At 38.5% G+C, this 22,762-nt stretch overlaps 1 protein-coding gene across 1 annotated transcript in view; it reads left to right on the top strand.

Annotated features, from left to right (window-relative positions):
- Positions 1-22,490, top strand: part of CTSS (cathepsin S) — a 28,490-nt gene extending 6,000 nt beyond the window's left edge. Inside the window, exons 5-8 of the mRNA XM_068538189.1 lie at positions 491-718; positions 2,521-2,686; positions 3,561-3,663; positions 22,092-22,490. Of these exons, the coding sequence (XP_068394290.1) occupies positions 491-718; positions 2,521-2,686; positions 3,561-3,663; positions 22,092-22,191 (597 nt within the window). The 3' untranslated portion in view covers positions 22,192-22,490. The remainder of the gene's footprint in view (positions 1-490; positions 719-2,520; positions 2,687-3,560; positions 3,664-22,091) is intronic.
- Positions 22,491-22,762: the final 272 nt, after the last annotated feature.

Genomic DNA, 22,762 nt, shown 5'->3' with positions numbered 1-22,762 from the left:
CTGTTTGTTTATGCTTCCCTGTAAAATATCTTATGACCAAAAAAATTCTATAGCTAAAAATGTCTGAAAAATGCTAACCTTATGTTTCAGGCATTATTTGGCAGGAGGAAGAGTATTTTAGGTCAAGGGAATCATCCCAGTTCCTCTCAAAAATCACTTTACTATTAGCATTTATCTCCCTTACTATGGGGTGAAAATAGCTGGGATTTGGTACATGCTCAGTAAGTACTGTCTCTTAATATATTTGAATATGGCAATTATGCTCTGAGCTCAGCCATTCGTAAATATTTATTAAGGTCAGACCTTGCCCAGAGAACAATCAAGTATTTAGTCTTCATTGCCATGGCCTAAGGGAAGAGGAAACTGTAGTGGGGGGAGCTCTTCCTGGAACTGCTGAAAGTGCTGACATGTTGAGAGTTGCCCAGTTTGTGTTATGGAAGTCATCCTTACTGACTCTGTGATTGCCCTTGTGACTTTGTCTCTGTTTTAGGGCTCCTGTGGTGCTTGTTGGGCTTTCAGTGCTGTGGGAGCCCTGGAAGCACAAGTGAAGCTGAAAACAGGAAAGCTGGTGTCTCTGAGTGCACAGAACCTGGTGGATTGCTCAAATGAAAAATATGGGAATAAAGGCTGCAATGGTGGCTTCATGACAGAGGCTTTCCAATATATCATTGATAACAACGGCATCGATTCAGAAGCTTCCTATCCCTACAAAGCCATGGTGTGCCACAAGCAAACTTTTTGTGCTGCCCCTTGACCTCATGCTATCCCTCCAACTCACTGTACTAAACTTATCACCAAGCCAATTGCTTGAGAAGCAGTGCTGCTTGGTGTGTGTGTGTGTGTGTGTGTGTGTGTGTGTGTGTGTGTCTGTATGAGAGAGAGAGAGAGAGAATGAACCTCCATCAAGAATTCTTAAATTCTCAAGAGTTCTCTTTCTTATGCAGCAGCCTGCTTAATTTATCAGTGGCACAATGATTTTTAAACAAGCAAGCAGAGTTCATGATTAAAAATAGATTTTCAGGGACTTCCATGGTCCAGTGGTTGAGAATGCACCTGCCAATGCAGGGTACATGGGTTCGAGCCCTGGTCCAGGAAGATTCCACGTGCCGCGGAGCAACTAAGCCTGTGCACCACAACGACTGAGCCTATGCTCTGGAGCCTGCGAGCCACAACTACTGAGCCTGCATGCCACAACTACTGAAGCCCATGCTCCTAGAGCCCATGCTCTGCAACAAGAGAAGCCACCGCAATGAGAAGCCCATGCACTGCAACAAAGAGTAGCCCCCGCTCGCCGCAACTAGAGAAAGCCCACGTGCAGCAATGAAGACCCAACGCAGCCAAAAATAATAATAATAAAAATAAATTAATTATTAAAAAAAAGATTTTCAGCAAACCTTCCTTAAAATTCTTTCTGTATATCTGCCTGGTATTTAAACTTTTTTGTCCCACAACCTCCTATCCTCAACCTTATTCTCAGATCAGCAACCATCTTTCTTCTACCTACTAAAAAGCTAAATAATGCTCTCCTCCTCCTCACAGGTTCATCACACTTTTCTGTCCATATGACAGAAAATTTAGAAAAGATAAAAAAATCATTCAAAAACTTCTTACCTTAACCTCTATTTTTTTGGTTTATTTCTTTCAAGTTCTTTTTCCTTTTAAGCATTTTAAAAACATAGTTGTATATACAACAAACATGAATTTGTAAACTCCCCTTTCTCACTTGAAATATGGTGTTTTTAAACCAATATTTAAACTGCAGATCATTTTTTTTAAGACTGGTTTATTATGTTTTGATTCAAATTTGTTATATTTAGATTTTTGTTTTGAGACTTGTTATGGCGTTTAAAAAAAATTATGTTATTTATTTATTTATTTATTTGCTGTGTGGGCTTTCTCTAGTTGCGGCGAGCGGGGGCTACTCTTCATTGCGGTGCGCGGGCTTCTCGTTGCAGTGGCTTCTCTTGTTGCAGAGCACGGGCTCTAGACGCACGGGCTTCAGTAGTTGCAGCTCGCGGACTCAGTAGTTGTGGCTCACGGGCTTAGTTGCTCCACGGCATGTGGGATCTTCCTGGACCAGGGATTAAACCCGTGTCCTGCACTGACAGGTGGATTCTTAACCACTGTGCCACCAGGGAAGTCCCTAAACTGCAGATCATCTTGTAGGTATTATACCATCAAAAAGATCTTAAAGCTCTAGTCTCGAGTCTTGATGTAGTATGCCCCTAACAATCCACCTTAGAGTCTGAGAGACATTACCCTGGCAAATTTGCACATATGAAGATGTATACAATTTAAAGCAATAGAACGGTTCCGTATTTCCTGTGTTATTGGTGAAACATAGAACTATTAGGGTTTGGAAGATTTTATTTTTCTTTCTTTAAAAGGAAGAAGGAGCCTTAGACACTTGAAAAGACTAAATGAGGAAAGAAAGCATATTTGAAATCCAGACTTAGGATACTGTCGATTTATAAAGGAAATTGAAGTATACTTCTTTATCTGATTTATCCTTTTCCACAGGATGAAAAGTGCCAGTATGACGCAAAAAATCGAGCTGCCACGTGTTCAAGGTATATTGAACTTCCCTTCGGCAGTGAAGATGCCTTAAAAGAAGCTGTGGCCAACAAAGGACCTGTGTCTGTTGCTATAGATGCACGCCATTCTTCTTTCTTCCTCTACAGAAGTGGTAAAAATCCAGACATGTTATGCTCGTGCTTTATACTGCCCTTGCACCATAAGAAAGAATATTCTTCTTCCTCATTACTATGCCTCTGGATGCTTAGATTAGGTTAAACGGAATCCTCCGCCTCATATCATTTCATATACATATTTTTATACCCAGTTCTAATTAGTAAAGTAACAGTTGTCAAAATTTACTAAGAGTACAGGCCAGGTACTATGCTAAATTCTTTCTGTGCATTATCTCATTTAATCCTTACAATAGCCCTATTTTACAGATGAAAAAACTAAGTCTTATGTTAACTTGCCTAAAGTCATACAGTCTGCAAGTGGTCAGCTGGAATTAGAAACTGTGCTGCCTGACTCCAGAGCCTGAGCTCCTAGCTGCTGTAGCCGCTGTGGAGTGTAGGTGCAACACAGTAGTGTACAAGGAGGGTGCCCACTAAGGGTAGAGCATTGTATTAGACAAACTAGAAGGTTATCATCTTTTTTTTTTTTTTAAACCTCACCTTAAAGATCGTTTAATTTAGTAAAGGATGAAAATGTATAGAACAATTTAGGAATATATACATAGAAATACAACAATATAAGTTAAAAAATAATTAGAAAAAGGTGGCAGTTCATCAAAGAAGATTTCTGAGGGAACTGTGATTAGACTGATGCCAAACTTGACTAAACAAACAAACAAACAAAACAACAACAACAAAAATCCCTGACAAATACAGCATTGATGGCAAAGAATCATGAACTCTAAATAGTTTAAATGTGAGAGTATATGTTCCTGACATATACCCAAAACAGTCTAATAAAATAGCACTTTCAAATGTCCTTCATTGCCACACATCACTTACTCTTTTGCTCTACCCATATTTTATTCTCAGGTGTCTACTATGACCCCTTGTGTACTCAGGCTGTGAATCATGGTGTACTGGTGATTGGCTATGGTAACCTTAACGGGAGAGACTACTGGCTTGTGAAAAACAGGTACTCACATTTTAATGTATATTTAAATAAAATCAGGAATTTGAGGGAGCCTCAACCAATGCTTTCTTGTGATTATGATGATGATCATCATGATATTGAAAATGGTGAATATTTATAGCTTCTTATAAAGTGACATTTTAAATTACTCAGAATTCTTCACTTCCTATTCTGCGGTCAGCACTTGGTTTTCATGATTTATCTTCTACAATACTTCTCTGATCATTCCTTGTTGGTCTCCTTTATGAATACCCATTCCTCTGCTTAGCCCCCAGTCATTGGTCTTTCCTCCAGGGCCCCATCCTCTGCCCATTACTCTTCTTATTCTACATCTTTCTTGGATACAATCATTCCATTCTTATGATTTCAGCTCTAACTATATGCTGATGGCTTTCAAATCTCTAGCTCTAGCTCTGACCTCTGCCCTGAACTTCAGACATATTTATCTGGACACGTGCACTTCCACGTATCTTAGTTTCTCCAAATTCAGTATGTCCAGGGAACCCAGTACCCTCCCTACCATTTCGTTCCTTCTCAGGACTTCCCATCTCACTAAAAGGCAACACCACACAACATAGTTACCCAATTAGATACTATGGATTTGTCTTAGATCCTCCAGACCCAATCAAGCAACAAGTTGAACTAATTTTACCTCATATCTGTCCTTGATTCTGCCCCCTCTCCATTTCTTCTATTATTGTTCTAGTTGAGACATCTCTTGCCTGGACTCTCCCTGTAGCCATCTAACTGGTTTCCTTTACTCTTTCTTTTTCTTTTTTTATTAAAAAAATTTTTTAATTATTTTATACAATTTTTAAAGGTTACTTTCCATTTACAGTTATTACAAAATATTGGCTATATTCCCTGGCTTGTACAATACACCCTTGAGCCTATCTTACACCCAATACTTAGTACCGCCCACTCCCCCACCCTGCCACTGGTAACCACTACTTTGTTCTCTATATCTGTGAGTCTGCTTCTTTTATGTTATACTCACTAGTTTATTGTATTTTTTAGATTCTACATATAAGCAATATCATACAGTATTTATTTTTCTGTCTGCCTTATTTCATTTAGCATAATGTCCTCCAAGTCCATCCACGTTGCTGCAAATGGCAAAATTTTCATTCTTTTTTATGGCTGAGTGGTATTCTATTATATATATACCACATCTTCTTTATCCATTCATCTGTTGATGGACACTTAGGTTGTTTCCATGTCTTGGCTGTTATAAATAATGCTGCTATGAACATTCGGGTGCATGTATCTTTTTGAATTAGTGTTTTTGGTTTTTTTTTAGATATATACCCAGGTCTCCTTTACTCTTAAATCTGTCTTTTATACTGCTTCCAATCTGGTTTGTCTAAAATATAAGTCTGGGCTTATACCTCTTATACTTAGTACCATTCATTGTGAGCTGAATGTTCCCTAGTAGAAACGATGAGTCGCTATGTCTGGTCCCTACCTGCCTTGCCAGCCCCAATTCCTGGCACTTGTCTCACATTTTTCATTCTCGTTATATGGAAACATACACAGTTATAGTTCCCACACATATCATTTTACCTTTAATATCTTCATATCTTGGTTATGCTGGCCCCTCTGCCTGAAACATCCTTTCTCCTCACTTGGTTTATTCCTCCTTTCCCTTCAAAACCAGCTCAGGCATTATCTATACCAGAAAGTTTTCCCTAAATTCTTGGGCTAGGCAAAATGTCTTTTTTTCTATGCTCCTAAAATATCCTATGCATACTGGAATATTTTACACATTATATTTAAATTGTATGTTCACCTAACTATCACTCCAATGTTCTGTATGTGCCTTTGGGGCAGAGATTATGTTTTGTCTTTGAATCCTCAGCACAGTATGTGGCACCTAACAGCCCCTCAACACATGAATTAGCTGACATCCATAAAACCCACAAACAAAAGTAATGTAGCTTTCAGAGGGAAAAAAAGAGGAAATATGAAGAGTTGAGACTTAAACGTGTCTGAAGTTTCTCCTTGTATTAGTTTTCCAGGGCTCCCATAACAAAGTATCACAAACTGAGTGGCTTAAACAACAGAAATTTATTGTCTCACAGTTCTAGAGGCTAGAAGTCAGAAGGGCTGTCACTTTCCTCTAGCTTCTGAAGTTTTGCTGGCTATCTTTGGTTTTCCTTGGCTTGTAGAAGCATCACCTGATCTCTGCCTTCATTTCCACATGACATTCTCCCTGTGTGCATGTGTATTTCTGTCCAATGTTCTCTTTTTATAAGACCAGTCATATTGGATTAGGGCCCACCCTAATGACCTGTTCTTGGCTAATTATATCTGCAATGCTTCTATTTCCAAATAAGGTCACATTCTGAAGTATTGGGAGTTAGGGTTCCAACATATTAATTTGGAAGGGACACAATTCAACCCATAACCCCCCTCAAATCTTTACTGGAAGTACCTAGTCTACAAATCATAAATAAACAAACAAAAAGTTACTTTCCTATCTTTTTCATGTTGTGGCCCACAAAGATGATGATATTTGCATGGCCCATTGGGAAAGTAGTTGAGGTGATTAATATCTTGGTTCATTTATAACCCGTTCATGGTACTGATCAGCTTGGGTCTAGACCGGTGATAACTTTTTTAAATGGAGCAATACTTTCACTTATATATATATCTTGTTTACTCCCTACAGTAGGTATTGTAAATCCTTGTCTCTATTGAAGTTTCTTCTTGAAGATTATATATGTTTTGGGGTTTTAATTCAAAACATCTTCTCAGCACTTACTAATTTAACAAGCATTTTCTAGGCATCTACAATGTGACAGACATTATCTAGGCCTTGGAAATACAAAAATTAATGAGAAATCATCCTATCCTGTAAGTGCTCAAAGTCCACTTGGGAATTAGATATATTTTTAAGCAATAAAATACAACACATCATGGTATAATATGTCTAAATGGCTATGGGGCCATAGAGGAGATGCCTAACTGCCTAAAGCTCCAGGGAGAAGGCACTACTTGCACCAAGTTTTCAGATGAATGGAACTGCTCATGTGTTGGAGGAGGGAAGTAAGTTGCCCAATGACCCAAAAAGGATATGCAATGGCACAGAAATGTGAGAGACTTCTCTGCTTTATAAACTCTCTATTGCATTTAGTTCTATGACATCTATGACATATCACTTTCCTGGCTTGTTTTGCTATATCAGCTTTAGCCTCATTTCTTAGGTTATTTTCTTCCACCTGTCCCTTACACTCTAGCTCTAGCCATGCCAAAGCAAACTCCTCTGATCCTTGAGCTTCATCTATCGCCATTATGTGCATGATACCCAGTTCACAATTTCTAAAAATTACCTTTCTACTAAGCAGCAGACTTCTATGTCCAACTTCCAACTTTAGCTCTACTTTAAAAATCAAAATTCCCCACCCACCTGCCCTACTTCCACTTACAGCACATACACACACACACACACACACACACACACACATTCTCTCTCTCTCTCACTCAACAAATCTAAAATCAAATTCCCCCTCTCCCTATCCCAATTTGCCCTATATCCCCCATCCATGAAAATGATTTCAGAGTAAGTTCAAGGGAAAATTATTCTCTATTTTGAGTAATACATCATCATCTTCAGATCATCAAGGCCTTGGTATCATCTTGGGCTCTTCCTTCTCTCCCTAAACCCACACAGCCCTGTCCTTTAAGCCTCTGCATCATACTTTATATGTATTTTCTCTTTTCCATTCCTAATGACATTAATTCAGATTCTCTTCTCACCCAGCTATGGAAGTATCTTCTTAAAATATGTATCATCCAAACCCAAGGTCAAAATTCTAAACAGTCTACCATTTTCGTCAAAATAAAGTCCAAACTCCTGGCCAGGCATTCAAGGGTCTCCACTAGGTAGCTTCCAACATAGCCTTTTGCACTTTTCTTCCACTATATTCTCATGTACCCATACTCACACTCTGGCCACAGCAAACTACTTTCTCATCATTCTTTAAGTTTAGAGACACTTAGCTATTTCTTTTCTCTTCTATTTTTTCTAATGATATTTTCTTTATTTAATTAATTAATTTTTGGCTGCATTGGGTCTTCGTTGCTGTGCACGGGCTTTCTCTAGTTGCGGCGAGCGGGGGCTACTCTTCGTTGTGGTGCACGGGCTTATTGCGGTGGCTTCTCTTGTTGAGGAGCATGGGCTCTAGGTGCAGGCTTCAGTAGTTGTGGCACAAGGGCTCAGTAGTTGTGGCTCGTGGGCTCTAGAGCGCAGGCTCAGTAGTTGTGGTGCACGGGCTTAGTTGCTTCAAGGCATGTGGGATCTTCCCAGACCAGGGCTCGAACCCGTGTCCCCTGCATTGACAGGCATTGCACCACCAGGGAAGCCCTACTTAGCTATTTCTAATTTGTTACTTGTGCCGTTTCATCTTTCTGAAATGCCCTTAAAGCCCATTGCTGCCTACAGAAACCCCACTGTCTGTGGTGAAATGGGCACCCTTATACATTCTGGTGGAAGAGTAAAGTTTTACAATCCTTCTTGAAAGCAGTTTGATAATATGAATCAGGAACTTTTTAACTGTTCATATTCTTCATCCAATTATTTCCATTTCTTGGAATCTATATGAAGAAAATAATCCTAAATTTGGGGCAAACTTCACACCTGACTTATGTAAATTGTAGCATTATTCTCCTTTAATAGTGAAAACTAGTAAGCAAACAAAAATGCCTAACAATAGAAATAGTGTTAAATAAATTATGACATAATCAGTCCATGTGTCAGAAATTATATTTATTCAGACCATTATTAATAACCTAATAAAATACTTGGAATATATGTTTAAATGAAAAACTACATATAAATACAACATTTATATACAGTATAAGTATTAAGTTTAAAATAGTATACACCATTTCTCTGATATATGTTATACTAAAGGACCAGAAGGAATTATACCAAATGTTAATAATGGTTGTCTTTGGGACCTCCCTGTCAGTCCAGTGGTTAAGACTCTGCACTTCCACTGCAGGGGGCATGGGTTTGATCCCTGGTCAGGGAACTAAGATCCCACATGCCACAGCTTGGCCCAAAAAAAAAAAAAATCTAATCTAGGATCCCACCTGCCCAGTGGCACAGCAAAAAAAAAAAAAAAAAAAAAAAAAGGTTGTCTTTGTCTGCCTATACGTATTTTCAAAATTGTCTTTAACAAACCACTTATTACTTTTAAAATGAAAAAAAAAAAACCTTAAAAAATCATTAAAATCCTATTCATTCTTCAAAAAACACCTACCTCAAATGCTATCTCTTCCATACCCCATTCATTTACTCAGAATTGTTTCTCTAACTTCTAAGCTTTAGCAATGCTTTATAAATTCTATTATAGCATTTAACAAATTGTACCTTCTGTTATAGCTATTTCTATAAATCATGTTCCATTCACTAAAATATAAACTCCTCAAAGGTAGAACAGTCTCTTGTTCATTTTTGCATCTTTGTTCATACATTGATTCAACAAACATATATTAGTACCTACCGTGTGCCAAGCACAGTGCTAGGCAATGAAAAATACAGCCTTCCTATCATCCTTCAAGATACTCATAGTTTAATACGTAGAGTCAAGGAAACAGGTGTGTGCATGTACAGACCATCACAATAGAATGTAATAAATGCTAAGATGGAGGTATGCATCCGTTGCAGTGGAAGCACAGAATAAGAGTACCTGGCATACCCTGGGGAGTCTGGGAGGGCCTTTTAGCCAGATTATTTGACTGAATCTTGAAGGATGAGAAAGAAATAACCAGATGAAAAAGGGCAATCAGAACAGAGGAAGGTAAATGTGCCAAAGTCTAGAACTGAGAGAAAGTAAATGAGTTAAGGGAACTGCATGTTCTTTTATAAAGGTAGTAGTATAAGAAGCCTGTTAGAGAGAGATGTGAGATAGGAAGGGAACAAATTATGAATGACCACAGCGATTCTGGCACTAAATCCCAGCAAGGACAGATTGGATATGTTCATGAATTCCAGGCTCCACAGAGGTTGACTCAAGCAAAACCCTCTTATATTATCAAACTTGTTCTTAATGATCTCTTAAAAGGTTAGATTCTATGTCATTCCAGTGCTACCAAGTTAACCTTAAGTAAAAGAATGTGGAGTCTTCCTCTATTTGGCCTCTTCTTTTTTATCTTCCTTTTGTTTATGCTTAATCTTCTTGGTATATATATAACACTGATCCAATGTCCCTGAATTTTTCTACCTTTCTGTACGTGGGTATTTAGCTTCTTTTTATAATACAGTATAGCATAGCAAGTAAAAGCATTTACTTTGAAGCCAGGCAGAACTTGCTTAGAATCCTAGCTCCTTTACTGTCCGTGTGACCTTAGGCAGGTTATTTAATATCTTTAACTTTCAATTTTCCCATTTGTAAAATAGGAATAATAGTTTCAAGATTACTATAAGGATTTAACAAGATAATGTATGTAAAACACTTAGCACATAGTGTCTGGCACATAATATGTCCAATAAATCATAGTTATTATTTCTATTATTATTCCTCCTTTGAAGCTCTATAAAGAGAATACAATCTAATGCAGAAAACTATGCCCTTAGTAACATCCCAACCGTAAATGCAGCTAGAAGTTTTACAGAATGCTTTCAGAATGTCTAGCATATAGGCAAATGATTTAATACCAAGCATAACTGAGTAAAAATTATTTTATGGGGACCAAAATAATGCAAAATACCTTATTATACAACACTCTGACGGTTTGACTTAATTCAGGAATAAAACTAGAGCATCTAAGTGAGGAATGATGAACTACATATTTTTCAAGGACATCTCCCTAAATATTAGGCAGTAGAGATTTTGAGGTTAAACTATCTAGAAGATCCTTAAGTATTTGGATAGTCTATGTTGCCAATGATGGGCAGATCTATAAATTTAGAAAGCTAGCTGAGCTAGAGATACAACGGCTATGTACTTAGAAAAGTTTAGGAGCCTAAACTTGGTCAGAAGGCCACCCCAGTCTAAGGGACTGCCCACAAGATGGGCCAAGATTGTCTTTGCAAAAAAAAGGGAGGAGTTTAATTTAACATACAGATCAATGAGTAATGAAGGCTCCACAGTTACTGGGCATGAGACAACTTTGGCCTGAGGAAAACATATTAAAGATGTTAACTATGTGCCCATTAGAACCTTAAACACACACACACACCCCCGCATGCATGCACACACACATACACACCCATGCATGCAAACACACACACCAAAAAACTAAGTAAGCACCCAGGACCCCTTTAAGCAATATCTGGTGAACTCTCTAAAATAAACAGTTGCAAAACAGATGGGCCTCTAGGTCATGCAGTAAGTTGATGGATTGGGTTGGGGGTGGGTACAGAAATGACTCTTCTTCATCCATAAGTGGCATTAAGTTATTAAAATATAAGTTAGGGGGCTTCCCTGGTGGCACAGTGGTTGAGAATCTGCCTGCCAATGCAGGGGACACGGGTTCGAGCCCTGGTCTGGGAAGATCCCACATGCCGCGGAGCAACTAGGCCCGTGTGCCACAATTACTGAGCCTGCGCGTCTGGAGCCTGTGCTCTGCAACAAGAGAGGCCACCATAGTGAGAGGCCCGTGCACCGCGATGAGGAGTGGCCCCCACTTGCCACAGCTGGAGAGGGCCCTCGCACAGAAACGAGGACCCAACACAGCCAAAAATAAATTAATTAATTAATTTAAAAAAATTTCAATTTGCCAAGTGCCATATTTAAAAAATATATATATATATATATAAGTTAGAAGAAAGAACATATTCCATTTTCCTTCACTGAAAACTGTTGAATGATCTCTCAAGAGAGCCTGATTTTTTTTTTTTTGGCTGCGTTGGGTCTTTGTTGCTGCACGCGGGCTTTTCTCTAGTTGTGGCAAGCGGGGGCTACTCTTCGTTGCAGTGAGCGGGCTTCTCATTGCGGTGGCTTCTCTTGTTGCGGAGCACGGGCTCTAGGCGAGCGGGCTTCAGTAGTTCCGGCATGTGGGCTCAGCAGTTGTGGTTCACGGGCTCTAGAGTGCAGGCTCAGTAGTTGTGGCACACGGGCTTAGTTGCTCGGCGGCATGTGGGATCTTCCCAGACCAGGGCTGGAACCTGTGTCCCCTGCATTGGCAGATGGATTCTATTTTTTTTTTATTTTTAAATTTAATTTTATTTATTTTTTTATACAGCAGGTTCTTATTAGTCATCAGTTTTATACGCATCAGTGTATACATGTCAATCCCAATTGCCCAATTCATCACACCACCACCCCCACCCACCGCCGCTTTCCCCCCTTGGTGTCCATACGTTTGTTCTCTACATCTGTGTCTCAACTTCTGCCCTGCAAACAAGTTCATCTGTACCATTTTTCTAGGTTCCACAAACATGCGTTAATATACGGTATTTGTTTTTCTCTTTCTGACTTACTTCACTCTGTATGACAGTCTCTAGATCCATCCACGTCTCAACAAATGACCCAATTTCATTCCTTTTTATGGCTGAGTAATATTCCATTGTATATATGTACCACAACTTCTTTATCCATTCATCTGTTGATGGGCATTTAGGTTGCTTCCATGACCTGGCTATTGTAAATAGTGCTGCAATGAACATTGGGGTGCATGTGTCTTTTTGAATTATGGTTTTCTCTGGGTATATGCCCAGTAGTGGGATTGCTGGATCACATGGTAATTCTATTTTTAGTTTTTTAAGGAACCTCCATATTGTTCTCCATAGTGGCTGTATCAATTTACATTCCCACCAACAGTGCAAGAGGGTTCCCTTTTCTCCACGCCCTCTCCAGCATTTGTTGTTTGTAGATTTTCTGATGATGCCCATTCTAACTGGTGTGAGGTGATACCTCATTGTTGTTTTGATTTGCATTTCTCTAATAATTAGTGATGTTGAGCAGCTTTTCAAGTGCTTCTTGGCCATCTGTATGTCTTCTTTGGAGAAATGTCTATTTAGCTCTTCTGCCCATTTTTGGATTGGGTAGTTTGTTTTTTTAATATTGAGCTGCATGCACTGTTTATATATTTTGGAGATTAATCCTTTGTCCATTGATTCATTTGCAAATATTTTCTCCCATTCTGAGGGTTGTCTTTTCGTCTTGTTTATGGTTTCCTTTGCTGTGCAAAAGCTTTTAAGTTTCATTAGGTCCCATTTGTTTATTTTTGTTTTTATTTCCATTACTCTAGGAGGTGGATCAAAAAAGATCTTGCTGTGATTTATGTCAAAGAGTGTTCTTCCTATGTTTTCCTCTAAGAGTTTTATAGTGTCCCGTCTTACATTTAGGAATCTAATCCATTTTGAGTTTATTTTTGTGTATGGTGTTAGGGAGTGTTCTAATTTCATTCTTTTACATGTAGCTGTCCAGTTTTCCCAGCACCACTTATTGAAGAGACTGTCTTTTCTCCATCGTATATCCTTGCCTCCTTTGTCATAGATTAGTTGACCATAGGTGCGTAGGTTTATCTCTGGGCTTTCTGTCTTTTTCCATTGATCTATGTTTCTGCTTTTTTGCCAGTACCATATTGTCTTGATTACTGTAGCTTTGTAGTATAGTCTGAAGTCAGGGAGTCTGATTCCTCCAGCTCCGTTTTTTTCCCTCAAGACTGCTTTGGCTATTCAGGGTCTTTTGCGTCTCCATAGAAATTTTAAGATTATTTGTTCTAGTTCCGTAAAAAATGCCATCGGTAATTTGATAGGGATTGCACTGAATGTGTAGATTGCTTTGGGTAGTATAGTCATTTTCACAATATTGATTCTTCCAATCCAAGAACATGGTCTATCTCTCCACCTGTTGGTATCATCTTTAATTTCTTTCATCAGTGTCTTATAGTTTTCTGCATACAGGTCTTTTGTCTCCCTAGGTAGGTTTATTCCTAGGTATTTTATTCTTTTTGTTGCAATGGTAAATGGGATTGTTTCCTTAATTTCTCTTTCAGATTTTGCATCATTAGTGTATAGGAATGCAAGAGATTTCTGTGCATTCATTTTGTATCCTGCAACTTTACCAAATTCATTGATTAGCTCTAGTAATTTTCTGGTGGCATCTTTAGGATTCTCTATGTATAGTATCATGTCATCTGCAAACAGTGACAGGTTTACTTCTTCTTTTCCAATTTGTATTCCTTTTATTTCTTTTTCTTCTCTGATTGCCGTGGCTAGGACTTCCAAAACTATGTTGAATAATAGTGGTGAGAGTGGACATCCTTGTGTTGTTCCTGATCTTAGAGGAAATGCTTTCAGTTTTTCACCATTGAGAATGATGTTTGCTGTGGGTTTGTTGTATATGGCCTTTATTATGTTGAGGTAGGTTTCCTCTATGCCCACTTTCTGGAGAGTTTTTTTCATAAATGGGTGTTGAATTTTGTCAAAAGCTTTTTCTGCATCTATTGATATGATCATATGGTTTTTATTCTTCAATTTGTTAATATGATGTATCACATTGATTGATTTGCGTATATTGAAGAAGCCTTGAATCCTGGGATAAATCCCACTTGATCATGGTGTATGATCCTTTTAATGTGTTTTTGGATTCTGTTTGCTAGTATTTTGTTGAGGATTTTTGCATCTATATTCATCAGTGATAATGGTCTATAATTTTCTTTTTTTGTAGTATCTTTGTCTGCTTTTGGTATCAGGGTGATGTTGGCCTCATAGAATGTGTTTGGGAGTGTGCCTTCCTCTGCAATTTTTTGGAAGAGTTTGAGAAGGATGGGTGTTAGCTTTTCTCTAAATGTTTGATAGAATTCACCTGTGAAGCCATCTGGTCCTGGACTTTTCTTTGTTGGAAGATTTTTAATCACAGTTTCAATTTCATTACTTGTGATTGGTCTGTTCATATTTTCTGTTTCTTCCTGGTTCAGTCTTGGAAGGTTATACTTTTCTAAGAATTTGTCCATTTCTTCCAGGTTGTCCATTTTATTGGCATAGAGTTGCTTGTAGTAGTCTCTTAGGATGCTTTGTATTTCTGCAGTGTCTGTTGTAACTTCTCCTTTTTCATTTCTAATTTTATTGATTTGAGTCCTCTCCCTCTTTTTCTTGATGAGTCTGGCTAATGGTTTATCAATTTTGTTTATATTCTCAAAGAACCAGCTTTTAGTTTTATTGATCTTTGCTATTGTTTTCTTTGTTTCTATTTCATTTATTTCTGCTCTGATCTTTATGATTTCTTTCCTTCTGCTAACTTTGGGTTTTGTTTGTTCTTCTTTCTCTAGTTCCTTTAGGTGTAAGGTTGGATTGTTTATTTGAGGTTTTTCTTGTTTCTTGAGGTAGGCTTGTTTGGCTGTAAATTTTCCTCTTAGAACTGCTTTTGCTGCATCCCATAGGTTTTGGATTGTCGTGTTTTCATTGTCAGTTGTCTCTAGGTATTTTTTGATTTCCTCTTTGATTTCTTCAGTGATCTCTTGGTTATTTAGTAACGTATTGTTTAGCCTCCATGTGTTTGTCTTTTTTACGTTTTTTCCCCTGTAATTCATTTCTAATTTCATAGCCTTGTGGTCAGAAAAGATGCTTGATACGATCTCAATTTTCTTAAATTTACTGAGGCTTGATTTGTGACCCAAGATGTGATCTATCCTGGAGAATGTTCCATGCGCACTTGAGAAGAAAGTGTAATCTGTTGTTTTTGGATGGAATGTCCTATAAATATCAATTAAATCTATCTGGTCTATTGTGTCATTTAAAGCTTGTGTTTCCTTATTTATTTTCATTTTGGATGATCTGTCCATTGGTGTAAGTGAGGTGTTAAAGTCCCCCACTATTATTGTGTTACTGTTGATTTCCTCTTTTATAGCTGTTAGCAGTTGCCTTATGTATTGAGGTGCTCCTATGTTGGGTGCATTCATATTTACCATTGTTATGTCTTCTTCTTGGATTGTTCCCTTGATCATTATGTAGTGTCCTTCCTTGTCTCTTGTAACATTCTTTATTTTAAAGTCTATTTTATCTGATATGAGTATTGCTTCTCCAGCTTTCTTTTGATTTCCATTTGCATGGAATATCTTTTTCCATCCCCTCACTTTCAGTCTGTATGTGTCCCTAGGTCTGAAGTGGGTCTCTTGTTGACAACATATATATGGGTCTTGTTTTTGTATCCATTCAGCCAGTCTGTGTCTTTTGGTTGGGGCATTTAATCCATTCACGTTTAAGGTAATTATTGATATGTATGTTCCTATGACCATTTTCTTAATTGTTTTGGGTTTGTTTTTGTAGGTCCTTTTCTTCTCTTGTGTTTCCCACTTAGAGAAGTTCCTTTAGCATTTGTCGTAGAGCTGGTTTGGTGGCGCTGAATTCTTTCAGCTTTTGCTTCTCTGTAAAGCTTTTGATTTCTCCATCGAATCTGAATGAGATCCTTGCCGGGTAGAGTAATCTTGGTTGTAGGTTCTTCCCTTTCATCACTTTAAATATGTCATGCCACTCCCTTCTGGCTTGTAGTGTTTCTGCTGAGAAATCAGCTGTTAGCCTTATGGGAGTTCCCTTGTATGTTATTTGTCATTTTTCCCTTGCTGCTTTCAATAATTTTTCTTTGTCTTTAATTTTTGCCAATTTGATTTCTATGTGTCTCGGCATGTTTCTCCTTGGGTTTATCCTGTATGGGACTTGCTGCGCTTCCTGGACTTGGGTGGCTATTTCCTTTCCCATGTTAGGGAAGTTTTCGACTATAATCTCTTCAAATATTTTCTTGGGTCCTTTCTCTCTCTCTTCTCCTTCTGGGACCCCTATAATGTGAATGTTGTTGGGTTTAATGTTGTTCCAGAGGTCTCTTAGGCTGTCTTCATTTCTTTTCATTCTTTTTTCTTTAGTCTGTTCCACAGCAGTGAATTCCACCATTCTGTCTTCCAGGTCACTTATCCGTTCTTCTGCCTCAGTTATTCTGCTATTGATTCCTTCTAGTGTAGTTTTCATTTCAGTTATTGTGTTGTTCATCTCTGTTTGTTTGTTCTTTAATTCTTCTAGATCTTTGTTAAACATTTCTTGCATCTTCTATATCTTTGCCTCCATTCTTTTTCTGAGGTCCTGGATCATCTTCACTATCATTATTCTGAATTCTTTTTCTGGAAGGTTGCCTATCTCCACTTCATTTAGTTGTTTTTCTGGGGTTTTATCTTGTTCCTTTGTCTGGTACATAGCCCTCTGCCTTTTCATCTTGTCTATCTTTCTGTGAATGTGGTTTTTGTTCCACAGGCTGCAGGATTGTAGTTCTTCTTGCTTCTGCTCGCCCTGTAGCCTACTAGTGTTGGAGGTTCTCCTGCAGAGGCAGGGGGTGGCTGTGGCTCACTGCAGGGACGAGGACACTGGCAGCAGAAGTTCTGGGAAGTACTCCTTGGCATGAGCCCTCCCAGAGTCTGGCAGGTGGATTCTTAACCACTGTGCCACCAGGGAAGCCTGAGCCTGATCTTAAAGTAGAGTTAGGGTAAACGTTTTATACTAAACATTATAGGAATTTATATTAAATTCATACATACTGCCTCTTCTCCATGGAATCGAAGGCTGAAAAAAAGATGTAAAAAGAAAAATGTTGTAGCCTAGTGGTTTTCCTTAGAGATTTCTCTATAAAGAGATTAAGAGGGCTTCCCTGGTGGCTCAGTGGTTAAGAATCAGCCTGCCAATGCAGGGGACACGGGTTCGAGCCCTGGTCCGGGAAGATCCCACATGCCGCGGAGCCACTAAGCCCGTGCGCCACAACTACTGAGCCTGCGCTCTAGAGCCTGCGAGCCACAACTACTGAAGCCTGTGTGCCATAACTACTGAAGCCCGCGTGCCTAGAGCCACTGCTCCACAGCAAGAGCAGCCACCGCAATGAGAAGCCTGCACACCACAACAAGAGTAGCCCCCACTCTCAGCAGCTAGAGAAAACCCACGTGCAGCAGCGAAGACCCAATGCAGCCAAAAATTAAATAACTGGAAAAAAAAAGAGATTAAGAATGTGCATATTGGTTTATAACTCAGAACAGGTATTTATTACACCACTTCACTGAAATCACTCTTGCCGAGATTGCCACTCACTTCCATCTTGCCTCATTAAACAGTTTTCAAAGTCTCACCTTACCTGTCCTCTTAACATTTGATATATAATTAGTCTCTCCTTTCTGAAACACTCTTTATTCGACTTTCAGGGGACCACATTCTCCTGGTTTTCTTCCTGCTCTACTTCTCAGTCTCCTGAGTTCCTTAGTTCCTTTTATTACTTCTTGCTTATAAATATTAGACTGCCCCAGGCCTCAGTTCCCCCTCTCTCTAGGCTCACTCCTTAAGTAATCTCATTTAGTCTCATGGTTTTAAACACCAGGTATGTGTTGATGACTCTCATCTTTGTATCTTTAGCCCTAATCTCTCCCCTGAGCTCCAGATTCCACGTCCAGCAGTCTACCAGCTGTGTGTCTATAGGTCTCTTTAACTTAACATGTTCAAAATAGAACTCTTGACTCCCTGCTACTGCCCCAATTTTCCCCATCTTAGTAAATGCCAACAGCACTTACCCCAGGCCAAAAAACATTGGAGCCATCTCTTCTTTCTTCATATGATACCCTACATCTAAACCATCAGCAAATCCTGTCATTTCTACCATCATTAAATTATCCCAAACCTTATCACTTCTCAATATCTCTACTGTTACCACTCTAGTTCAAGCCACTGTCCATCTCTCTTTGTCTATTGCAGTAAATCTCCCAACTGATAATCACTTTCCCTCTTATTTGCCTATAGTCAATCCTCTACACTGTAGCCAGAATGAGCTTTTTTAAATCAGAAAGCAGATGTTATTACTCTCCTACTCCAAACCCTCTAATAGCTTTCCTTCACACTCAGAATAAGACCCACGTCTGTTAAAAGCGGGACATTATCTGGTTTCAGCCTGCCTCTCCAACCACCTCTCCAATTGCTTTCCCCTCTCTCACTGAGATCTAGGTACACTAGCCTTGTTGTTGTTTCCCAGACACACCAAGCTTATTCCCAGCTCTTTTCCCAGATTTTTGTATCACTTGCACCTTCAGTTTACTTAGCTCTTTGCTCAAATATTTCCTCAGATAAGCATCCCCTGACTACACCATCTAAAATGTAGCCCCTGGGACTTCCCTAGCGGTCCAGTGGTTAGAACTCTGCGCTTTCACTGCTGGGCCCCGGTTCGATCACTGGTTGGGGAACTAAGATCCTGCAAGCCGCACGGCATGGCCAAAAAATAAAATAAATTAAAAAAAAAAAATGTAGCCCGGATTCCCAACACTCTGTATCCCCTTACCCTTTATTTTTCTTTATAGTACTTATCATGTCATATCATATCATATTATGTATTTCTTTGTTTATTATATGTTTCCCATATAGAATGCATAGGCTTTAAAAAGACTTTGTCTACCTTGTTTAGTTCCATAATCCTAACGCCTAGAATAGTGTCTGGCACAGCCTAAGAAGTTCAAGGCTGCAATTTATTACAAAGGAAATTGGCATATATTTTAGAAGGAATATCTAATAAGTTAGTAGTCTATAATATACAGGGAGAAGGTAGGGGGACAAACCATCTTGCTTTGTCACTGAGTAAGGGGTTTCCCAGGCCATAGGACTTTATTTTTAAAACCAGGACAATCCTAGGGAAAGTGGAACTGTTGGTCACCCTAGAAAAACACTACATACTTTTAAAGGGGATGGACTTGAGTCAAATCAGATGGACTTATACTTGGATAAGAACAAAAATAGCTACCTCTACTTGTTGAGCATTTACTACAGACACTGTGCAAGCACTTTAAATACATTTTCTCATTTAATTTTTAAGGTTATCTATGAGATAGGCATTTTATCCCCATAACACAGAATAGGAAACTCCTGATACTAAGAGAGTTAAGAAACTTGCCCAGAATTGAACAGTTTGAGTGAAAGGGCTATAGAGTTGATAAAAATAAACAACTTGGTAAGGACTGGAATGAGCATTTGGAACTGACCTTGAACAGTTCTGAAGACAAGAATTTGTCCTCAAATATTTATTTAGCTTGAGATTTTTAATCAGCTGTATTTTTAAAAGGAGGGTTAGCAGTACTCCGCCAAAAAAGAGGTCTGGGATCTACAAAGTTTGGGACAGTTGATCTCGTCCAGATACTGAGTGGGATCTGGGACTCCTAGCTCTCACTGACTGAGTTCATATTACTACTCCTAAGAGCCTCAATTCAACTTTCATTACCAGAACTTAGGTCTAAACTCAGCTTATCTAAAAATTTTTACCTTGTTTTTAGGCAGTGAAATAACTATATAGTAAGATATAGCAATATACTAATTATATAAGATCCTGGATGTTCTGGTTTGAATTTCATTCCCCATACTACCTCTTTCACAGGAAGATAGTATAAAAGTTAGAGTAGGCTTTGGGATAAAACAACCCTAGATTTGAACCCTTGATTCACAATTAACCGTCTGTGTGACTTTGGGCAAGCCACTTTACCTCTGCCAGTTTTTCTCTTTAGTAAAAAGAAGATAATACCTACCTCACAGGATGATGATTAAATGAGATAATATATGTTAAGCTGCTTAGCACAGAGTAAGTGCTCAATAAGTGGTGGCTATTGCTATTAATAATAATAGCTTAGCCAGAATTCATTATCGCTTTTGCTTATCAAACCGGATACTAAAAAAGCACTGCATCCATTGATGAGAGGTGACAGCGGAGTTTGGATTTTTTTCTCAAGGTGTTGGTGAGGCATTAAAGGATTTTGAGCAGGGGAGTGGCAATAAATGAAAGGAATCAAAAAAGGAGCCCAGGGAATTCCCTGGAGGTCCAGTGGTTAGGACTTGGCGCTTTCACTGCTGAGGGCCCTGGTTCAATTGCTGGTCAATCCCGTAAGACGCTTGGTGCGGCCAAAAAAAAATAAAGAAGGAGCCCATAAGAGAGTTTAAGAAAGAGTGACCAGAGAGAGAAGAGAAAATCAGGACACAGTAGTGTCTTAAAGCCAAGAGAGAAGTGAGGTGAGAGTAGACAACTGTGTTAAATGGTACAAGAGAGAGAGAAATAAGACCGGAAGAGTCCAGTGAATGGCTGATACATAGAACATTTAAGGCCTATTGAAGCACAGTTGTTTTAAATTATGCCACTTGTCTTCTTCCAATAGTCCAGCATTTCTTAGTTTCTCCACTGCATGCAAAAACACAACCTTCCTTTGAGTTCTGAGCAGAAGTTTGCAATGGCTTCCCTCTGCCTATGGACTTAAACAAGTTCCTCAGTCTGCTGTTCTAAGCTCTGCACAATATGGCCCCAAACCAACTTTCTATCTTCTTTTCACACTACTCCCCTAAAGATGTTCAGTTTTCCCTTCAACTAAATTTCCTGCTGCTCTCCAAATACAAACACAGTATTTCATGCTTTTATTTGTATACTAGTTATAGCACAATTCATACAGAATATGAATTCTGCCTCATAATTATTTGTACACCTACAATTATAAAATCTCACAATCATAAAAGACTTCACAAGTCATTTCTCTTACCAGAATTTTGTCAATTTTTTCACTAGTATGTGAAAAAGGGAGAAAAAAGAATATTTTGGTAAATCTTTCATAGATCTAAATTTATTTGTCTCAAAGGACTATACTTAAATTAGAGGTTATGTCCTCTTACGTTTTGTTTTTGGTGTTAAAATGTCCTTTCTTTTACAATTTGATGGTGATAATAAAGGGTTTTGTTTTTTTTAATGTCTGTACTTGCTAACTTAAAAACTGGTAACCTTATGTCAATCTGCAAAATTTTTTGAAATTCTCAAAGTCCATGAAATGAAAAAGTGAGGAACCATTGATCTCCTCTAACCCTTATCTGACCCATGAATTCCCCCTGCAACATCTCTGACAAGTTATGTAAATCTCTAATTGAACACTTCCAGTGCCAGGGAGCTCATCTTCTCCCAAGGTAGCATATTCCATTTTTCACAGCTTTAACTATGAGCAAGTCTTACCTTATCTCAGCTCCACTTCCAGGTCAAAAAGGTGTTTGAGAGCTGCTCTTTTTTGAGAATCCCCTGCCCTGTGCCTTTTCCATAGTGGTCTATAAAAAATCTTTCTTAATTGACACTCTCTAAAGAAATTGAAGTTTGACAGGAAATCATCACCTATGATCCTATTATGCAAAAACACTTAAAGATGGGGTCTTGGAAAGGATAATAAAACTCTTTCCCTGCAGAAATAGGAGGATTTAAAGGTTTAGGATGGACCTTATATTGTTTTCCTTAGGTATTAAATCTATTCATTAATATAACATTAAAACCTACCAAACCATCCTTTGAAAATTGCCTAAAAGCCCTGGGGAAATTATTATATTATTTTGTTCCAACTTTATTTTACAGCTTTTCATATATAATCTCTTTAGGAGAAAAGCAATCTAAGAGATAAAAAGTTGATAATGTGATTTGATTATATTCATTTGTAATTTTGTGTTACTTCTTTTTCTAAAGCTGGGGCCTCAACTTTGGTGAACAAGGATATATACGGATGGCAAGAAATAGTGGAAATCACTGTGGGATTGCTAGTTATCCCTCTTACCCGGAAATCTAGAGGACCACTTTGTTTTATAACAATTCAAGAAAGAAGAAACACTTTCTCACAATTTATTTTTACCTGCTGTAACCAGTAGAAATGTGTGTCATGATCAATGTATATTTACTGTACTAACAGAAAATATAGTTTGATTCATCTACTTTTTTAACTTTGCAAATCTTGGGGAAAAGTTTGCTAAGTAAATTAATAATGTACTATAGATATAACTATGAAAATTGGTCAACCTGAGATAATCTGTCATGCTTGTCATTGTCTTATTTTATTTGTCCTTTTAAGTCCCCTGATATCCTGCTGAACCTCGATGGCATATAGATGCTTAATAAATAACTGTCTTTTCAACTTTGTATCATTACCATGAGGCAGGAGACAGATGGGCCCCTGGGGCAAATGGTTTGAGTTCTTTCCTTGTGGACTGATACTCTGACAAGGGAATAACAGGACAATTGAGAGAGGAGGCTGGGCCCTGCCCAGATAGAAGATAAGAGACCACATATTTCTCATTCCTGAAGTCAGGAGACCTCCCCAACTACACATGCGCAGAAAGCCTCCTTGGAGGTCAAAAGGAGAG

This window comes from Eschrichtius robustus, chromosome 3, assembly GCF_028021215.1.
Source record: "Eschrichtius robustus isolate mEscRob2 chromosome 3, mEscRob2.pri, whole genome shotgun sequence".
Taxonomy (NCBI): Eukaryota; Metazoa; Chordata; class Mammalia; order Artiodactyla; family Eschrichtiidae; genus Eschrichtius; species Eschrichtius robustus.
Note: the sequence above shows the minus strand (reverse complement) of the source record. Positions and strands in the feature narration are given on the sequence as shown.